This window comes from Somniosus microcephalus, chromosome 12, assembly GCF_052327205.1.
Source record: "Somniosus microcephalus isolate GS21.2 chromosome 12, FLI_Smic_1.0, whole genome shotgun sequence".
NCBI lineage: Eukaryota > Metazoa > Chordata > Chondrichthyes > Squaliformes > Somniosidae > Somniosus > Somniosus microcephalus.
The window spans coordinates 137,413,864-137,431,930 of NC_140998.1; the positions used below are offsets into that span (position 1 = coordinate 137,413,864).

At 41.8% G+C, this 18,067-nt stretch overlaps 1 protein-coding gene across 5 annotated transcripts in view; it reads right to left on the reverse strand.

The window, feature by feature from the left end:
- Positions 1-588: 588 nt before the first annotated feature.
- synj2bp (synaptojanin 2 binding protein) overlaps positions 589-18,067 on the reverse strand; it is a 37,970-nt gene continuing 20,491 nt past the window's right edge. Inside the window, exons 2-6 of one of the 5 annotated variants that reach the window (XM_086003613.1) lie at positions 15,224-15,360; positions 6,504-6,599; positions 4,722-4,785; positions 3,898-3,955; positions 589-2,126 (exon numbers count right to left, since the gene is read on the reverse strand). In XM_086003613.1, coding sequence (XP_085859739.1) covers positions 3,933-3,955; positions 4,722-4,785; positions 6,504-6,599; positions 15,224-15,360 — 320 coding nt within the window. In that variant the 3' untranslated portion in view covers positions 589-2,126; positions 3,898-3,932. Of the gene's footprint in view, positions 4,786-6,503; positions 6,600-15,223; positions 15,361-18,067 lie in introns of all 5 variants that reach the window. The other 4 variants (XM_086003612.1, XR_015080307.1, XM_086003611.1 and 1 more) reach the window with 4 other exon arrangements.

Here is an 18,067-nt window from a genome sequence, read left to right on the forward strand (position 1 = left end):
CAATGTGTATAAACAAATTTGGAAATGAAAATTGCTCATATTCTTGCATTAAAAACTTGATACATTAATTACAACCAATAAAAATGGCACACAGCCTAGGCTTGATCTGTTACTGAAGATAGAAATAACCATGCGCCTACACATCTATGGCATGACTAACCAGTTAGAATCAAGTCTTCAGAGATGGGACAACTGCAAAAAAAATACTATTTGGAATTAAGTCACAGTTTAGAATGGTTTTTGAATAAACTCAATAGACAATAGGGTTTTGCTTTATGTAATTTCTTCCCAACCAACACACTATTTAAACCTTAATACACATCACCAAAACATTGCATCTTAATATTGGTTTGTTTTGAGATGCTGTTTCCTTATGTGGAAAATTTCATCGCTTCATCTAATTTTATTCAGAGGCAGGCCAATACAGAAATAACTAGCAAGCTGCTATTTACAAGATTCATGCTCTTACAAGAAATACTGGGGAATTGTATTGAATTGAATTCCATCAGTTTTGCAAGAGTTGTAAGAATAGAAAGATAGTACAGTTCACTTCCAAGGTTGGACATATCCGAGTAAATAAGACACAGATTCTTTTAAAAAAAGGCAAATATTTGGCAAGTAACTTTATGAATAGCATTACAGTAACAGTTCTATTTTAGGCATCCCCTGTACACAATTATACATAAATATATTTTTATTTGGATACATTTGTTTTGCAGTCATAATTTTTGCAAAGCATCCATTTTGTTCAAATGCCTAGACTGCATTGGTAGTGATAGATCCGACCCTCACAACATGCTCATTAACATTACTGTAGCCATAAAGACTATATTTTTTGAACCATTATGCAATTTTCAAAGTTAAATCGCAGCATTTCAGGCCTACACACTTACTATATATAAAATCAAACTTTATGACCAAAATGACCATTTTGATTATAAATCTAGGCAACACATCGACAAAAAGGATGTGGTTTCATTAACACATTGATTGCACACATCAATTAAGAGAGTCAGTTCTGGCAGTTTTATTTTCATCTCGATAGAAAAGGTGAAGTTATATTGAAATGGATATTAAAACCTCATTAAAAAGCTCCCTCACTACGAAAGGCAGCATTTGGCATAATTCCCACCAAGGCACTGGCACCAAGAACAAATAGTTTCAGCACAGTTGGCGGATATGGATATAGCAAAGGCAGCATACAACAAAAGGCTACATTTTTGAGATGAAGTTATCAATGATCTGTTACACCAAATGAAGGATATTTATGTACCAATGTAAAGCCCATATTGTAATAATTTTGAAAATTATAGTAGTGAAACAAAAGTTACTATATGTGACTACTGTTAACCCCTTGTAGCTCGAACACGTTTAGGATTAAACTGGTGACAAAGCATTTCTGTTCAAACAAATATTTTACATAAAAAGTGTCATTGGTTTAAAATATTTTTACCAGATCAGACAGGTTTTCCTGCAAGATTTTAGTTTAAAAACATAAAATTATACATCACTTATTTTTCCCAATTCAGTTACCCATTTACAGTGTCTGAGACCTAAAAATAATCTTCATCCTTGCAACAGTTCTTGGAAACCAAGCAGTTTACAGGTTACAAAACAAGATACAGGATACAGATAAAATACTAGAATCTAAGAAAATAAAGTGTATCCAAAAGCAAACAATAACAATAGTACCAGCATATGAAACTTTGATAACTCTTTATACAGGACAAATATATCCCTGCCTACAATATTCACCATTGGCATAGTATTAAACTAACAAAGGTTCTGTACTGGAGCAGGGAACAGAAAGCTGATCAAGGCAGGAGTTAAGACATGTGCTTTAATTAGATCAAGGTTTCACAAGACCCTGTACATACAGACAGTATAGTTGTTGGTGGGTTGTCACTTACGACTGCATGCAGTGCCAATGTGAATTTGTAATCGGGCTTTTACAGAAAAGGACCGTATCTACTGTTAAGATATACTTCACATTGAGGTCTGTTCCTGTGTTCTAGAAAAGTACTTACACATTCAAACACAATCGCAAGAATGCGCGTGGTGCACAGTTGAAAATGTCTCTGCAAAGACCTTGCCACTGCTATTGAACAGGCTCTTGTGGAATTCCACTGGAAATTAAGACAATTTTCCTTTAACTATAAACAAGTAAATCTTTGCTCATTTGCTATTCAAACCACACAGACTCAATACCCAGATATGGAAATGGGCTGAAATTTCTATGTACATGACAATTCAAAAAACACAATGTACATTCTATTGGTCTAATATGTACAATCCCAGAGATCTCTATGTGGTGTGGTTCTAGAAGGTCTACCTGATTTGGGCTGAAGTAGGAAGACAGTATTATAAAAGCACGGTCCCAGTTAAAATATTTGGTACCATATTTGGATATTTTCTTTAAAACACATTTAAAGGGGTTTTTGAATTAGAACAAAAATTGCCATGAAATTTCCATGAAAAATGTTAATTTTTAAACAGTATAGTTATAAAACAGACTTAAGCTGAAATTACACAAACAAAAAAATTACAGATTCAAGGCTGTCTCGTGCCTATCATTTCAGGCCAAAAGATGCCAGAAAGTAGCACACAGTATTGATGTTTTAATGCACCAATAGGGGGCAAACTCAGGAGAAGTCAACTTTGCCCATTTTTCATGCACACCTGGCATAAGTGATACTGCCAAAAGAAGTGGAAGCACATCACCCATCTATTCCCCTTTAAGGATAGTGGAACTAAAAAGGGGAACAAAAAAATGGATACTGCACAGCACATTTAAAAACAGTGTGTTGAAGTGTTTGTCAGTTACCACCACCACACAGTGCGTCTATTTGATTTTTCAATCAAATATGTATTTTAATCCATAATTAGTACACACTGCCAACAACAAGTAACACGTGAATATTAAAATGACTAGATAGTAAAGGGGAGAAAAAGCACATTATTTCTGTAGGCTATAGGTAGTCTCAACAGCAGTCACATTTTGGTTTGTGACTCCTGTAGGCATTGGATTATGTTGTTGTTCTGTAGTATATCCCAAAGAACTGATAACATTTGGCAGGGTTTTTGGAAAATAAATGTATCCCATTCATCAGCTTGTTGGCAATAAGCCTCACAAGGTCTCTTCCAACTGGAACAGTAGGTCAGCCCAGAGATTCATCCACAATCTGCACCACTGCTTGGTGATCAGCCAGCTAAGGAAGTGTGACTCAAGCAGGCTCGTCAATAGCCTACTGCAACTTTTTGATATGAAGTATATCCAGCAGCCAAAGGAGTTGCACCAGAGTACTCATTTTAAGCACTAAATGCAGAACAACTACACGTTTAGCTGTGCCAGAAGAAAATGTGCAGCACTTATCTGAAAGAGGCACAAAATGGTTGTGGCTATAGAATGTCTATGTGCTTGTGCAGAACTAGTTTCCTAGACATTTGTCCAACATTAACACGGACTAAACTTTGACATAAACTGGGTTTTGCAAGAATCTATTTATAGGGTCTACTTCATCAATCTGCAATAACCATTTTGAGAGCCATACAGCTGTAACAGTAAGTTAACTTTCACGAAAATAGATAGCAAAAAGAGTAAAATAAGCACTGGATAGTTTTCCACATTACAGCTCCAATATATGAATATCTTGGATTTTGTGAGGTCATTGCAGCATTATGAAGTAAACCTACAACTGCAGCAAGACTTCCAAATTGAAATATAGTACAGAACTCTGTTGGAAAAATTTAACATGGGAACTACACAGACTGCTGGCAGCATCCCACAACAAAATGCATTTAACTTTGTCAATTGGGTTACATGATTTAGGTGCAAATACTGTAGTGAAACTTAGACGACAGAAAACAGAAATCAAGTAACATGGTTAGCATACTTACACTGGCATTTTCTCAAAAGTTGTGTCTAGTTACTTTCATGCGCTGTCAATAGGACAACCTAGTAAAAATGGTAAAACTCTCTCAGATTGCAGAGATTTATAAATGACCATGGTTAAAGTATTGGAAATTTGCCAAATGATAAACTATTTAGTCCCTATTGTTTTAAGGTTTTAAAATATTTCAACCTCTACATTGAGAAATGTGATTCTATCCTAACACGCAAGTAGTGCAGGTGTTATATTTACCAATACACTTCTCAACTGTTTGTTTTTGTAAGTTCTCTGTGTTCTATCAGCTGTTGGGAGATAGTAACTGTTAGAACATAGATTACTGAACAGGATTCCTCCAGTGTGTAAGAGATTACACACTGAAATTTGATCAAATTTCTAAGAAATGTTAACCTTTAATTTTTTTCATGCCTTCTAGCCATGAAATCTTTGCTTTGCAGATTCTGCAGGAGTAATCGATCAAGTCCTTTCTTTAAAACCATTCCAGTGGATAGGTTGCACCGTCATTCACGTTTGTGTCCTCTAATTATAGGAGATCTTTATTCGGTTCTTCACAAAAATTAGGAAATAAAGGAGGAAGTTGCAAAGCATTGCAACTTATTATCTGACTCGGGCATTCTATGGATATGTGCATTCCCTTTAAGATCCTATAGTAGCTTACAAATTTCAAAGTTAACATCTGGCTAGGCACACAAATAAGCAGCAACAAATGTTGGATATTAAACATTTTTGGCTACACTAAAAGACATGGGTACTTGTATCTTCATAACCTATGGCGATATTTCACGTATACAAACATTGCCAACACTGTCATACCCAGTACTGCCAATACTAGCGGTGATAAAGCAGACTCGTTGTTTTGATTATTCTTGATTCTTATCTGAAAGAAAACATTAAATATATTAGTGGACTGCAATAAAACATAAGATCCAAACTGCATTTTTAGTTTTCAAAATGCATCCACGTTTCCAAAGCTTCAATTTAATCACTTTTTTGGGTGCCAACATACCAATTATTTTTCCAACTATCATAGCTTCTGGACTTGCAGTAACCTGTGATAGTGAATATACAGTTCAGCACAGTTTGGCTTAAAAAGTTGGTTTCTAAAATATTATGAACTTTTGAGCAAAAAAGCAGGCTAATGCAAGCCCTGAATGTCTTCAATAAGTTTTTACCAATTGTATGTGAAGTGACTTACTGATTCCTGAGGCCCAGGTTACAGGCTAAATTTGTAATACTTTTGCTGGTAAACAAACTTTCCCCAGTGGATCTGAAGTGTCCTATGGGAATAAATCTAATACAACTGTTTTGCCTTTGGCTGCTTATTGTACGGTTTGGCTCTTCCGCTTGGCTGCTAACAAATTCCCAACTGCATTATAGTAGCGAGGGGTCTTTATTGTTGTACAAATTCGCAACCAGCCACAGTTCATCACTTCTGAGTGTTAAAAACACGGAGGATAATGTTACTTTGAGAACGACAATACATTGGGAATAACTTTCCTCGCCTAATGTAACCATGGCATTGCAGAATACTGAAACCTGCAAAAACAGGGGCTGACTGGCAAGAATGATTAAAATAATTTTCTGTTAAATTGAAGGCCTTTGTCCACAATTTTAATTAGCCCCGATTTTAAACACAACGTGGTAGATTTTGACTTTTTGAAAGAGCGAATTGGCAGCTTGTTTTACATCTCTTAATTTTTTTATTTCTATTGACTTCAATAAAAAATCTTCTATCCCTTTTATGAATCAGTAGAAGAGCCAGATCCTTAATACTGAATGTACATCAACTGAAGCAGACTAAAATATGTGTGGCAGCAATAATCAGCCATAGCCAGTAGCAAGGATGCTTGCTTAATAAACACCAGCTTTGTAAAATGCAAAACGTTTAATAGCTGCCAACATTGATACATATTCTTCCCAATGGAGGATTCAAAGAATGACTTCATAGAACTTCCATTTATATAGATTTCATGACTTCAGGATGTCCCAAAGCGCTTTACAGCCAATTAAGTACTTTTGAAATGCAGTCTCTATTGTAATGTAGGAAATGCAGCAGCCAATTTGCACACAAGGTCCCACAAACAGCATTGGCACAATGACAGATAATGTGTTTTGTGATGTTGGTTTTGTAAATATTGGGCAGGACACCAGAGTTTTCTCCCTTTCTCTTCTTGAAAATAGTGTCATGGGACCTTTACATCCACCTGAGACGGTTTAAAATCTCTGCCAAAATATGGCACCATTGACAGTGCAGCACTCCCTCAGCACTGCACCGACGTGTCAGCCTACATTACATGCTCAAAGTCTCTGGAGTGGGACTTGAATCCACAACCTCTGACTCAGAGGCAAGTGTACCAAAGCTGACAACAAGGCTGATAACTAATGAGTCATTACTTGCAGCATTGCTTCAGCCAAGTGACTACTTGGAGATAAAAGATTCAAAACAATGTCAACACCTCCAAAAGACTCGGCAAAAAATAAAATGCCCCACAAGTTCCTTGCAAGACAGTAGCACCACTGTAACTTCTGTGAGGGAATCAAAGTAGAAGTTGGGCTAACTAACACACACAGACTTGGCACACACACACACTTTACCTTTTTTAAAACCAGTAGCGTCACCTCATCACCTGAATTTCTAAATATTTCCACCGTCTCCCGATGAGTCAGGTTACGGAGCTCACGCCCATTGATCTAATTGGCAAAAGGAAATTTATTTTAAAAAGTTACCGCTGAGGCAAGTGCAGTCTATACAAATCCAAGCACAGTTCTGTGGCAGTAAATGAGTTAATGGCCCAGTAATTCCGGGCACAACGCGCGAGTACGGACGGGGTACTCACGCGTGGGCCTGGAGGAATTGCCGGTTTTCAGCATGCACAGCGCATGCGCTGAAAACCGGCATTTCCTGTCCTCTGACCCAAGGGGTTAAGAGGCAGAACGCGCGTGACTGCACAGGCAGCGCGTGCGCAGTAAAATTCCTTTTTTTTTTCCCCCCCAGATTTGCGTGCGTGTAAAGGCCTCCGGTCTTTACACATAGAAAAACAAGACGTAAGTACAGGTAGACTACCCTTTATCCGGACTTCCGAAAACCGAAACCCTCTAAAAACCGAAGGTTTTTTCGTTCAGCGTAAGTCGTGCGTACGACTTACGCTGAACGAAAAAACCGAAGGTTTTTAGAGGGCTCCGGTTGCGGAAGTTCGGATAAAGGGTAAGTCGTGCGCACGACCCCCCGCCAGCCCCGACAACCGCCGACCCCGCCAGCCGCCGACCCCCCCGCGGACCCCGCCGGCCCCGACAACCGCCAGCCCCGACAACCGCCGACGCCCCCGCGGACCCCGCCAGCCCCGGCAACCGCCGACCCCGCCAGCCGCCGACAACCGCCGACCCCCCCGCGGACCCCGCCAGCCCCGACAACCGCCGACCCCCCGCGGACCCCGCCAGCCGCCGACCCCCCCGCGGACCCCGCCGGCCCCGACAACCGCCGACCCCCCCGGCCCCGACAACCGCCGACCCCCCCGCGGACCCCGCCAGCCCCGACAACCGCCGACCCCCCCCCCCGCATACCCCGCTGGCCCCGACCACCGCCGACCCCCCCCCCGCGTACCCCGCCGGCCCCGACTGATTACGCTGAGCGTCAGCGTAAGTCGTGCGCACGACCCCCCGCCGACCCCCGCCGACCCACCTTCCGAAATCCGAAATTCTCCTTTATCCGAAACTCGGCTGGTCCCGAGGTTTTCGGATAAAGGATAGTCTACCTGTATTTAGTTTTTCAGGTAAGTGGGCTTTTAGATCAATGTAGACATTTTTTTCCACAGGTTTGTTATTTTTAAAGAATTTACAGGATGGTAAGTTTAGTTTTAGACCCTATTTTTAAAAAAAAATATTTTTTTCAAAAAATTGATTAATTGTTTAAAACATTTTAAAAAACTTATTTATAGTTAATACAATCAGTGGGATGTTTTTTAAAATTTTATTTAAAGTTAAAGTAGTGTTTTGGCTGCCCATACTTTTCATGAGTTTGACAGCTCTTACTGTCAAACTCATGAATGAGTTTCCCCTCCCGATTGGCTGCACAGTGCTCACCTGATCCCAGCCGGTACATCGCACGAACTACGCCGCTGGATCAGGTAAGCACATCGCGCCGACATCGGAACCGGGCCTGTGACAGGAAATGCAAGCAGGCCCGGGCTTCAGATGTTGGCGCGCAGGGTGAGTGCAGATCAGGGGCTTGCACGCGTGGCAAGCACCCGATCCTAATTTCAGGGCCATTATGTCGAACATGGCAAAACTAATTGCATAAGAACATAAGAAATAGGAGCAGGAGTAGGCCATTTGGCCCCTCGAGCCTGCTCCGCCATTCAATAAGAGCAGGGCTGATGATCTACCTCAACCTCCGTATCCCTTGATTCCTTTGATATCCAAAAATCTATCAATCTCTGTCTTGAATATACTCAACGACTGAGCCTCCACAGCCCTCTGGGGTAGAGAATTACAAAGATTCACCACCCTCTGAGTGAAGAAATTTCTCCTCATCTCAGTCCTAAATGGCCGACCCCTTATTCTGAGACTGTGACCCCTGGTTCTAGACTCCCCAGCCAGGGGAAACATCCTCCCTGCATCGACCCTGTCAAGCCCTGTAAGAATTTTGTATGTTTCAATGAGATCACCTCTCATTCTTCTAAACTCCAGAGAATGTAGGCCTAGTCTACTCAATCTCTCCTCATAGGACAATCCCCCCATCCCAGGAATCAGTCTGGTGAACCTTCATTGCACTCCCTCTATGGCAAGTATATCCTTCCTTAGGTAAGGAGACCAAAACTGTACACAATGGCCCAGTAATTCCTGTCGGGGGCTTGCCACGCGTGCAAGCCCCCGATGTGCGCTCACCCTGCGCGCCGACATCTGAAATCTGGCCCGCAGTGGATTTCCTGTCAGTGGCCAGGTTCTGATCCCGGCGCGCTGTGCTAACCTGACCCAGCGGCGTAGTTAGTGCGATGTGCCGGCTGGGATCAGGTGAGCACTGTTCAGCCAATCAGGGGAGGGGAAACTTCATTCATAAGTTTGATAGTAAAGACTGTCAAACTCATGAAAAGTACTGCACCCCAAAACACTACTTAAACTTTAAATAAAATTTTAAAAAGCATCCCAATAATTAAATTAACTATGAATAACTTTAAAAAACTATTTTAAACAATTAATCAAATTTTTGAAAAAAATAAATTTTTAAAAAATAGGGTCTAAAACTAAACTTACCTTACTGTAGATTCTTTAAAAATAATAAACCTGTGGAAAAAAAATTCTAAATTGTACTAAAAGACCACTTACCTGTAAAACTAAATACTTACGTGTGGTTTTTCAATGCGTAAAAACCGGAGCCCTTTACACATGCGCAAATCTGTAAAAATACAGGAAATCCAAGTCGCACGCGCTGCCCGATACCGCGCATGCGTTCAGCCTCTTAACCCCTTGGGTCAGAGGACAGGAAATGCCGGTTTTCAGCGCATGCGCTGTGCATGCTGAAAACCGACAATTCCTCCTGGTACACGCGTGAGTACCCCGTCCTTACTCACGCGTTGTGACAGGAATTACTGGGCCAATACTCCAGGTGTGGTCTCACCAGGGCCCTCCTATATGATTGCAGTAAGACGTCCTTACTCTTATACTTAAATCCTCTTGTAATAAAGGCCAACATACCATTTGCTTTCTTAATTGTTTTCTGTACCTGCATGTTACTTTTCAGTGATTCGTGTACAAGGACACGCAGGTCCCTCTGAACACCAACATTTTCCAGTCTCTCACCATTTAAAAAATACTCTGCTTTTCTACTTTTCCTACCAAAGTGGATAACTTCACATTTCTCCAGATTATATCCCATTTGCCATGTTCTTGCCCACTCACTTAGCTTGTCTATATCCCCTTGAAGCCTCTTTGCATCCTCCTCACAACTTACATTCCCACCCAGCTTTGTATCATCAGCAAACTTGGATATATTACATTTGGTCCCCTCATCCAAATCATTGATTGTGAATAGCTGAGGCCCAAGCACTGATCCTTGTGGTACCCCACTAGTTACAGCCTGCCAACCCAAAAATGCTCCGTTTATTCCTACTCTCTGTTTTCTGTCCGTTAACCAATCCTCAATCCATGCTAGTATATTCCCCCCAATCCCATGAGCCCTAATTTTGTTTAATAACCTCTTGTGACAACTTATCGAATGCCTTCTGAAAATCCAAAAACACATCCACTGGTTCCCCCTTATCTAATCTACTAGTTACAACCTCAAAGAAAACTCTTAACAGATTTGTCAAACGTGATTTCCTTTTCATAAATCCGTGTTGACTCTGCCCAATCCTATTATTATTTTTAAGTGCCCTGTTACCACATCCTTAATAATAGATTCTAGAATTTTCCCTACTACTGATGTCAGGCTAACTGGTTTGTAGTTCCCCGTTTTCTCTTTCCCTCCTTTCTTAAATAGTGGGGTTACATTTGCTACCTTCCAATCCGTGGGAACCGTTCTAGAATCTATGAAATTTTGGAAGATGACAACCAATGCATCCACTCTCTCTATAGCCACCTCTTTCAAAACCCTAGGATGTAGGCCATCAGGTCCAGGGGATTTATCGGCTTTCAGTGCCATTAATTTCTCCAGTACTATTTCTTTTTACTAATACTAACTACTTTCAGTTCCTCATTCTCGCTAGACCCTTGGTTCTCCACTATTTCCGGGAGGTTTTTTGCGCCTTCTTCCGTGAAGACAGACACAAAGTATTTGTTTAATTTCTCTGCCATTTCCTTATTCCCCATTAAAATTTCTCCTGTCTCAGTCTGTAAGAGACCCACATTTACTTTTGCTAATCTTTTCCTTTTCACATACCTAAAGAAACTTTTACGGTTTGTTTTTACATCACTCGCTAGTTTACTCTCATATTCTATTTCCCCTTTCTTTATCAATTCCTTGGTCCTCCTTTGCTGAATTCTAAAATCCTCCCAATTCTCAGGCTTACTGCTCCTTTTGGCAACATTATAAGCCTTTTCCTTTGCTCTAATACAGGTAGACTATCCTTTATCCGAAAACCTCGGGACCAGCCGTGTTTCGGTTTTCGGAAAATTTCGGATTTCGGAAGGTGGGTCGGCGGGGGTCGGGTCGGCGTCGGTCCGCAGTCGTGGCTTGTCCGTCGCTGCTAGCATGGAATGCAATGAAGTTCCGCATTTCCACCAACAGGTCGTCGTGCTCGGTCGGAACAGGGGCCGGCACCGCCGCGGGCTCAGAGCTCTCGTTGCTTTCGAGCCTTTGGAAGAGAGTCAGGTGGTTCCGCGGGGGGGTCGGCGGGGGGTCGTGCGCACGACTTACGCTGACCCTCTGCTCAGCGTAAGTCGTGCGCCACTCTGGTCATGTCGTGCGCACGACTTACGCTGACCGAAAAAACCATCGGTTTTTAGAGGGTTTCGGTTTTCGGAAGTTCGGATAAAGGGTAGTCTACCTGTACTATCTTTAACATCTCTTGTTAGCCACAGTTGGACCACTTTTCCTGTGGGGTTTTTGTGCCTTAAAAAGAATGTATATTTGTTGTAAATGATGTATTAATTCTTTAAATGCTAACCATTGTTTGTCTACCATCATACCTTTTAATGTAGTTTCCCAATCTACCTTAGCCAACTCGCCCCTCATACTTGCGTAGTTTGCTTTGTTTAGATTTAAGACACTAGTTTCACATTTAACTTAATATAAAATTCTATCATATTATGGTCACTCTTCCCTAAAGGCTCCTTTACTACAAGGTTATTCATTAACCCTTTCTCATTGCACAATACTAGATCTAAAATAGCCTGTTCCTTAGTTGGTTCCTCAACATACTTATCTAGAAAACTATCTTGTATACATTCCATGAATTCATCCTACACGATATTACTGCAAATTTGGTTTGCCTAGTCTATATGTAGATTAAAGTCCCCTGTGATTACTGTATTATCCTTGTTACATGCACCTCTAATTTCCTGATTTATACTCTGCCCTACATTACAACTACTGTTTGGGGGCCTATAAACAACTCCCATCAATGTTTTCTGCCCCTTGCTATTTCTTAGCTCCACCCAAACTGATTCTATTTCTTGATTTTCGGAGCCAACTGTCTTTATCCCATCCTTTATCAGGGCTACCCCTCCTCTTTTTCTAGTTTGCCTATCTCTTCTAAAAGTTAAGTATCCTGGAATATTTAGTTCCCAACCTTGGTCACTTTGTATCCACGTCTCCGTAATGGCTATTAGATCAAACCTACAGGAAACTTTTTTTTATCCGGCACGGACGGGACCGACGTGGTGCTGGTTCATCAAAAATTCCGGATAACCGAACGCTATAGTAAAAGATAGGGAGAGCTGACAGCTCCATATAAAGCAACAAACCCTGTTGTTTAGCAACAAGTTCAGAACAATGGCCACAAGTTCCAAGCGTCTCTGTAGCTTAGCAACAACTGCAGCCACACCCTTGCACAGCAACAGATGGAGGAACGCAAGTACAACATGAAGTAAAACCTACTCCTGAATTTTGCCGGTTAACCAAGATTTCCGGTTATTTAGGTGCCAGTAAATCGAAAGTTTCCTGTATTAATTTCTATCTCCGCTATTAATTCATCTATTTTGTTGCAAATGCTTTGTGCATTCAGATATAGTGCTTTAGCTTTGACTTTTTTCTATTTTTCCCTGATGTCACTTTAGTCACTGATGCCCTATTACCTTTGTTACTCTGTCCCTTCCTGACCCACTGTTTATTTGTCCCAAAACTCTGATCTAGAGCCTTCACATTTCTCTCGCTGCTTTTAAATTTACTCTTTCCTGAATCCTCCTGCACCCCCTTCATTAGAATAATAAAGCCCTGTCGACTGCCCTAGTTATTCGATTCGCCAGGATACTGGTTCCAGCCGGTTTAAGTGGAGCCCATCCCAACGGAACAGCTCCCTCTTTCCCCAGTATGCCATTGCCCCATGAAGCAAAACCCCCGCCTCCCACACCACTCTTTGAGCCACACATTTAACCTTCTAATCTGCTTATCCCTATGCCAATTGGCGCATGGCTCAGGTAACAATCCAGAGATTATTACCATTGAGGTTCTGCTTTTTAATTTGGACCCCAACTCCTCAAACTCTTTCAGCAGAACCTCATTCCCAGTTCTACCTATGTCATTGATTCCTACGTGGACCACAACAACTGGATTCTCCCCCACCCACTCCACGTTCTTCTCCAGCTGCGAGGAGATGTCTTTAACCCTGGCACCAGGCAGGCAACACAATCTTCGTAACTCCCAGTCGCAGCTGCAGAGAACAGTATCTATACCTCCGACTATGCTGTCCCCTACCACAACTGCATTCCCTTTCACTCCCTCTCCCCCCCCCCCCCCCCCCACTCCCACTTGAATGGCCTCCTGCACCATGGTCAGCTTACTCATCCATCCTGCAGGCTCTTCCCTCATCCACACAGGCAGCAAGAACCTCATACCTGTTGGATAAGGATAAATGCCAAGGCTCCTCCAGCACTGCACCTGGGGTCCTCTTACCTGCCTGAGTTGCAGTCACACCCTCCTGTCCCTGACCACTAACCAGACCTGTACCACTACTTAACCTAAGGGGTGTGACTGCCACCTGGATCAAAGTGTCCAGGTAACTCTTCCCCTCCCTGATGCCCCACAATGTCTGCACGTCAGACTCCAGCTCAAGAACTCCGAGCTGAAGTTCCTCAAGATGCAGGCACTTACTGCAAAAGTGGTTGTCCAGGATCACAATGCTTTCCACAAACTCCCACATGCTGCAGTTGAGCCACACCGCTTCACTGCCATCCCTATATGACCTTGTTCTATTTAATTCAATGTAATTAATTTATATTTAAGTAACTTCATTTACAATTTAGTTTCTTGACTACTTAATTGAACTAGATTAAGTTGTGGGTAATGAAATTTAATATCTACCTGTAACACAAAGCACGACAAGTAGTGTAGGCAAAACGCAACAACTCCTTCCCCCTCTTCTCCGAATTCCCACTCTTTCCAAATTCCAAAATGAAACATTGTTTAAGTGCACTCTGTTTAATTCCGCTCTATGCAGACCGCTGCACCAAAACTGCTGCGTAACCCAAAAGCCAAAGATTAATTATCTTCAGTCATAACACCAGCTGGAGCCACTATTAAATCATTCTAGTTAGGGAGCCAACTTCAACTGTGTTCACACTTAAAGAGTACGATCAGTAGCATTTAATTTAGTATTAAGCCATACAGAAGGTCCCAAGTTCAATTCATTGTCTGTGCTGAGTTAGCAGATTCCAGCTAGGGTAAGTAGGGGCCCTATAAATGGCCTCAGTACCCTCGATCTTTGCCCCGGGGTGGGGGAGGGGGGCACATAATCAGTTCCCACTTCTGAATGCTATCCAGTGATGCCTGCTGGGTGTGGCTGTGTGCCCACCATGATCAAATTGTCTGCCAACACTCATTGTCTAGGTTCATCACATAGGTGAAATCCAAAAGGCCTTGAAGCACCCCCTGGTGCTTCTCAGTGGTTAGCTGTACAAACCAGGAGCCCATAACTATGAACACCAGTCTCTGCTGTGTTTGCTGATCTCTCCCTTCTCCCTAGGTAGCAGTTGAAATGCTGCAATTGACCTCAGTGCCCTTGGAGTAGGGGGCAGGGGAGAAAGGAGCCTGGGGAGAAATAGCCAGCCCTGCCTGGCCCACCACAGCTAGAGAACACACAGTGTGTGGACATTTCTAGCCTTCCAATGTCAAATAGCCCATTGGCACCAGCAGACAGGAGGACCCAATGAAGAGATAGCTGAATCCACAGAGCTGTAACCCAACAGGAATCACCACCTTTAGAAGATGAAAAAGGGGGGGGGGGGGGGGGGGGGGGGAAGGAAAGAGACGTTAAAGGACAATATTTTAGACACTGCTTGTGCTTGTTCCACTTGTAAGTAGCCAACCATCGCCTACCAAAAAATATGGCTGTGCTATTCCATGATTCATGGAAGATAATTAATTATATCACTTAATTTTTTTCTTTTGTTGCAAGGCACGAACACAAACTTCCACCTTCTTACAGGGGGAATTCTGATTTAGTCAGTCTAGCGGGTAAAGCAGATTATACAGGGGGTGGGTGGTGATTTTTAACTTTTGTCAATGGTGTAAAATGGGCGATTTTTGGATCAGCTGCCCATTATGCACCTCTCACTCACACCAATGGAAGGTTGCCGAGCTGATTTCACCCGTTTTACACGATCGTCCAAAGTTAAAATCACCCCCATGGAGTGTTCAAAATAAAACATGTTGGATGCCTTACTGCTAAGATTTGGTCTTGTTCCTTTAAACGCCCGTCAAGAGCTGCAGGTCCATCTTCTTTAATTTTGCTTACATAGATTGCACTGTCATGAAAAATGTGCTGGTGATCAGTTCCTCCAATAATATTGAATCCCAGCCCTACAGAAAAACAAGGCCACAAATAAACTCAGTAAACAGGAAAATCAAAATTATTCCAGCATTTACCAGTGATGGTTGCACCATAAATTTCTCAAATAAAAAAAGTGAACATTTGTAATAATCGACATTTCTTCAATAAAGCAGCCATCCCACAGCAACCTTTTTGAGGAACTTTGAACAGGACATTTTTATTGTGTGAACAGGTTGAATCAATATTAAGTGCGTAGAACACTCAAAAGAAAATTCTTGTGGCAAACTCCAATAACAATGAACAAAAAGAAAAATACATACACATGGTACATGGTATATACCTATTTCGGAATCATTTTTTGGTTAAAGGGGAACACTCTATACTGTCCCAGCAGGATTGAAGCTGATTCACCTATTTGAAGCATTTAAATATTTAGACTCTTGGTCCAGTCATTAGTTCATGGCCCAGATTTTGCTGTCCTGAGTGAACAGGGCAAGCAACTGTGCATCTCCTTAAACAATTAGATTGAAGGATTGAGAAATAAAGAGAGGATCGACGAAGAAGGAAGTGTAAATTAGAGTAGGTAAATTGAATGTCAAATCAGGTATAGAAAGAGAAATAGAGAGGGAACGAAAGATTGGATTAAGGAGCAAAGAGAGACAAAAGTTAAAAAGTATTTATTTTTTTAATTTGACATTTTTAAAGTCTCAAACAATTAAAACCGGAAGAAATGAGACTCCACACTTTTAATAGTTAATTTGCAGTGCCAGACAGGTTGATTGACAGTAATTATCACGCCATTAAAAGGGTACTTGCACTTGTAATGAAAAGACTTAACTTTGTGGCGAGTTTAGTTCCTATCTACCGCGCAAATACAGCCACGTCACGACATTCAATGCAAGTCAATGGTGAGACAGGCCACAAGATGCTGTTTTCGTGAAGCCAATGGCGGAGCAGTGCAACTCGGAGAGCAACTTTTGGACATTGACATTTAACCGCAAACCTGCTCCTTGCCTGAAGTTGCTATTAGCCTCACCATTATTTTGTTAGCACAATCTGGGCCAATTTGTCTGGTAACTCCTTATTCTAAATTTCCTATTCCAATCCACTTTAAAAAATGTATTGACATGTGCATAAAATGATTGCGGATTAGATTTTGCACACAAGAGATTGGTAAGTAATGTAAGTGAAAGTACACGGGCAACAGAGAATATGCTGCTCAATAGTTTCCTTGTTAGAAGCCACCAGTTGTGATTGATGTAATTTCTTCACACAATAGCAGCTGACTAAAATACAGGTGAAACCTATAAATTACACACCTTGGGGACTTGCATTAGCTGCTGGGTTTTTTTTTGCACGCATCCTTATTTTCAAAATGGTTATTGTATGTACTGTAAAATCTTTCCCAGCAATCTTGAAGAACCAGCTGAGATCACGATCAGCACCTAATTAGCTGCAACAATGCCAAGAATCCCCCTCCTATACCCCAGCATTCAGCTCCAATCTCAGTTTTACAGCCTAAATTCGCATTTCACTTCAAACTGTTCTCACTTGGTGCAGAGTGTAACTTCAGTAGTGAACTGTGTTTCTCAGTTTGACATTTAAAAAATCTCCAAGAACAATTTAAGACCTGGAGGAATGAGACCACAGTTTAAATTGTTCAATTCTAGGCCAGATTCGCATTGCATCAACAATTATCACGTCGTAGAAAGGCACTTAAACTATTAATTACCAGACTAAACTGTCCGTGGCAAGTTTAATGGGCAATTAATGTGAAAATCCAGCAAGTTCTTAAAATTAGCAGAGGCCAAGGGCGAGATGCCATTTGTGCGAAGCCAAACCGTGGAGTGAAGTGAATCGACCACCAAGTTCCCGGTAGTGGGGAAAATGCTAGAGTCTATTATAAAAGATGTAATAGCAGAGCACTTGGAAAACAGTGACATGATCGGACAAAGTCAACATGGATTTACAAAAGGTAAATCATGCTTGACTAATCTACTGGAATTTTTTGAGGATGTAACTGGTAAAATAGATAAGGGAGAACCAGTGGATGTGGTGTATTTGGACTTTCAGAAGGCTTTCGATAAGGTCCCGCATAAGAGATTAGCGTGCAAAATTAAGGCACATGGGATTGGGGGCAAGGTATTGACTTGGATAGAGAACTGGTTGGCGGACAGAAAGGAAAGAGTTGGAATAAACGGGTCGTTTTCCGAGTGGCAGGCAGTGACTAGTGGGGTACCGCAAGGATCAGTCCTAGGACCCCAGCTGTTCACAATATATATTAATGATCTGGACGAGGGAATTGGATGTAATATCTCCAAATTTGCAGACGACACAAAGCTGGGCGGGAGGGTAAGCTGCGAGGAGGATGTCGGGAAACTCCAGTACGATTTGGACAGGTTGGGTGATTGGGCAGAAACATGGCAAATGCACTATAATGTGGATAAATGTGAGGTTATCCACTTTGGTGGCAAAAACAGGAAGGCAGATTATTATTTGAATGGCAATAGATTGGGAGAAGGGGAAGTGCAGAGACCTGGGGGTCCTTGTGCACCAGTCGCTGAAGGTAAGCATGCAGGTGCAGCAGGCGGTTAAGAAGGCAAATGGTATGTTGGCCTTCATAGCAAGAGGGTTCGAGTACAGGAACAAGGATGTCTTGCTGCAGTTGTACAGGGCCTTGGTGAGACCGCACCTTGAGTATTCTGTGCAGTTTTGGTCACCTTACCTGAGGAAGGA